Raw genomic sequence first — 2,289 nt, 5'->3', positions numbered from 1 at the left:
CAACCCTAACTATTCTATGATTCTATGTAGCTACACAGAAAAACTTCTCAGGGAATTTTTTTATTTTTTTTTTCAGGAAATATATTTATGTTCTGAGGCATCATCTTCAAAAATGTGTGGTATTCACAGGTTATAGATTGCTGTTTTAATTCCTGTATGGTACATACACCTGTTACACGGAAGCTTCTAATCATGTCACTGAAGTGGTTATCATCTGACTAGGTGAAATTAATGAAAGACAGAGAGCAGGTGCCATGCAAGCATGTTATTGTAACTGTGATGTCAGTTCTTATTGCCTAGATTTTCCTTCAAACGCTAGCAGTTCGCTATGACTGAAATTCTGGAGGGACAATCTAATTTCAAATTTAGGAAAAAACACAACCAGTGCTTCACTATTGCACACCACTGTAGGCCTCTCTTCTCTTTAGCATTGTGTGATTATGTTTTTAAGTGATCTTACTGTCTAGCCAAAGTGATACGCTTTGTTGCAGTGCTTCCTTGCCACTTTTTGGGGTTTTTTTGAGGTGTCATGCTGTTTAGAGTTGAAATACGAAATTGATTCTTAAAGATGGCCAAAAGAAGTAATGCTGTTTCCCTTCAAAGGGTGATTTCAGGTTATTTTTTTAAGTATGATAATGAATTGTTGACACCAAAAGTGATAACGTTATTTTAAAATGATCTAGCAGCAGGTAGAATACGTCCTCAACACCTTTTGTTACTTTTTTTTACAAATTCAAAAGTTATTTGATGAGAACACTGTCAGTAAAGGGGGAATACTGCCACCACCCCCAAATATGGGTCTATGATACATTTATTTAATGTGTTAGTGCTGGAATTCAGTATATGTTTCCTTTGTGATATGCAGACATACAGTTTTGAAAGCTGCTGTTAGTTCCTCTCAAAAAAAAAGAAAAGGCAGAGTTAGTGGTTAGGATCTGACCTTTTATGTAGTGGGGACTATGTATTTTGCAACTGAAGTGAAACTTTGCTGCAGTGTGTAGATTTTGACTGAATAAAATAGAAGAATCTGAATTGCTGTGAATTCTAGTTTCTCAGAATGCAAAATTATTTTGGTTACTGTAACTGAAATGTAGTTGTTATGGACAGACAGGATATTACTTAATGTTGCTGCATCTTTCTAGGTACCCATCATATCTGGCACCTGAAGTAATTGCACAGGGAATAGTCAAACCAAACGATCATACTCAGTGTGACAAGCCTCTGCCTTCTGGCCCTAAATCAGATCTGTGGTCTCTTGGTATAATATTATTTGAGCTTTGCATGGTATGTAAGAGGATAATTCTCTTGATTGTGACTCTTGGGGAGTAGTTACATTAACTTGATTGCTCTTGACTGTGAGGTTAATAACAGTTTGCCAATCACCCAAATCCAAGTATCAGAATATGTTAGCATTGCTACCTGGACAGAGTTGATGGTGGTTCGAGTAGTAGGATGCATATTGGCTTGGTCTGAGTATATATGTTAACCGTGAAGGGCAGCTGTAAATGCATGATTTAATTCCTAATGAGTAATACCTTTTGAACCAAGAAGTGTCTCTGGATAATTTGTTGGTTTTATTGTGCTTTTAAGCATGAAATAACCATTGCTGTTATGCTCTCACCCTTCTTGGAAAGGATGAGAAACTACTAAAAGTTTCATGGAAAGGAAGAGAAGGGAGAAACTGTCTTATCACCAGAGTTTAAGGAACTTTTGTACAGAATTCAGTGTTTGTTTGGAAAATGTTTATTTGATTAGAAGTTGAAATAAATTATGACAGCATAATCTTTACTATTTGTATATGTTAAGCTGGTCTTCCTTCATTCAAAGACAACAACATTCTATAGGGATATATGTGATGTAACATATTGATTAATATTGATATTTAGTCTCTTATGAAAGACAACTAAATTGTCAGACAATTGCATGGCCAAGAATGTGCTTTATATACTGATTAGATCAGGATACTGTAAGTAGTCTTCGTTGGCATATTCTGATCTTCTGTAAATTCCTGTAGTGTTCATAGATCATTATTTATTGTTTTGAATAATACATTTTCTTAAAGCAATGATGATATTTTTTGAAACACCTTTAAAGTGATATTTCAGAGGACTTTTCAAAAGCACTGTGCAGAAATACAAGCTATCATGATTACCATGTTTATTAAGTAAATTACTTTTGTTCATGCTCACATTGGAAAAAAATGCTGGTTTTGAGAGCCTGATAGTGAATTAATAATAAACCTGGAGGTTTTCTTAGGCAGCCTGGGGCTTTGTTTGTTTTATTGTATTT

At 34.9% G+C, this 2,289-nt stretch overlaps 1 protein-coding gene across 1 annotated transcript in view; it reads left to right on the top strand.

The window, feature by feature from the left end:
• The first annotated feature begins 1,122 nt into the window (after positions 1 to 1,122).
• TBCK (TBC1 domain containing kinase) overlaps positions 1,123 to 2,289 on the top strand; it is a 65,986-nt gene continuing 64,819 nt past the window's right edge. Inside the window, exon 1 of the mRNA XM_010019248.1 lies at positions 1,123 to 1,284. Within this exon, the coding sequence (XP_010017550.1) occupies positions 1,123 to 1,284 (162 nt within the window). The remainder of the gene's footprint in view (positions 1,285 to 2,289) is intronic.

This window comes from Nestor notabilis, unplaced genomic scaffold, assembly GCF_000696875.1.
Source record: "Nestor notabilis isolate BGI_N333 unplaced genomic scaffold, ASM69687v1 scaffold24807, whole genome shotgun sequence".
Taxonomy (NCBI): Eukaryota; Metazoa; Chordata; class Aves; order Psittaciformes; family Psittacidae; genus Nestor; species Nestor notabilis.
Note: the sequence above shows the minus strand (reverse complement) of the source record. Positions and strands in the feature narration are given on the sequence as shown.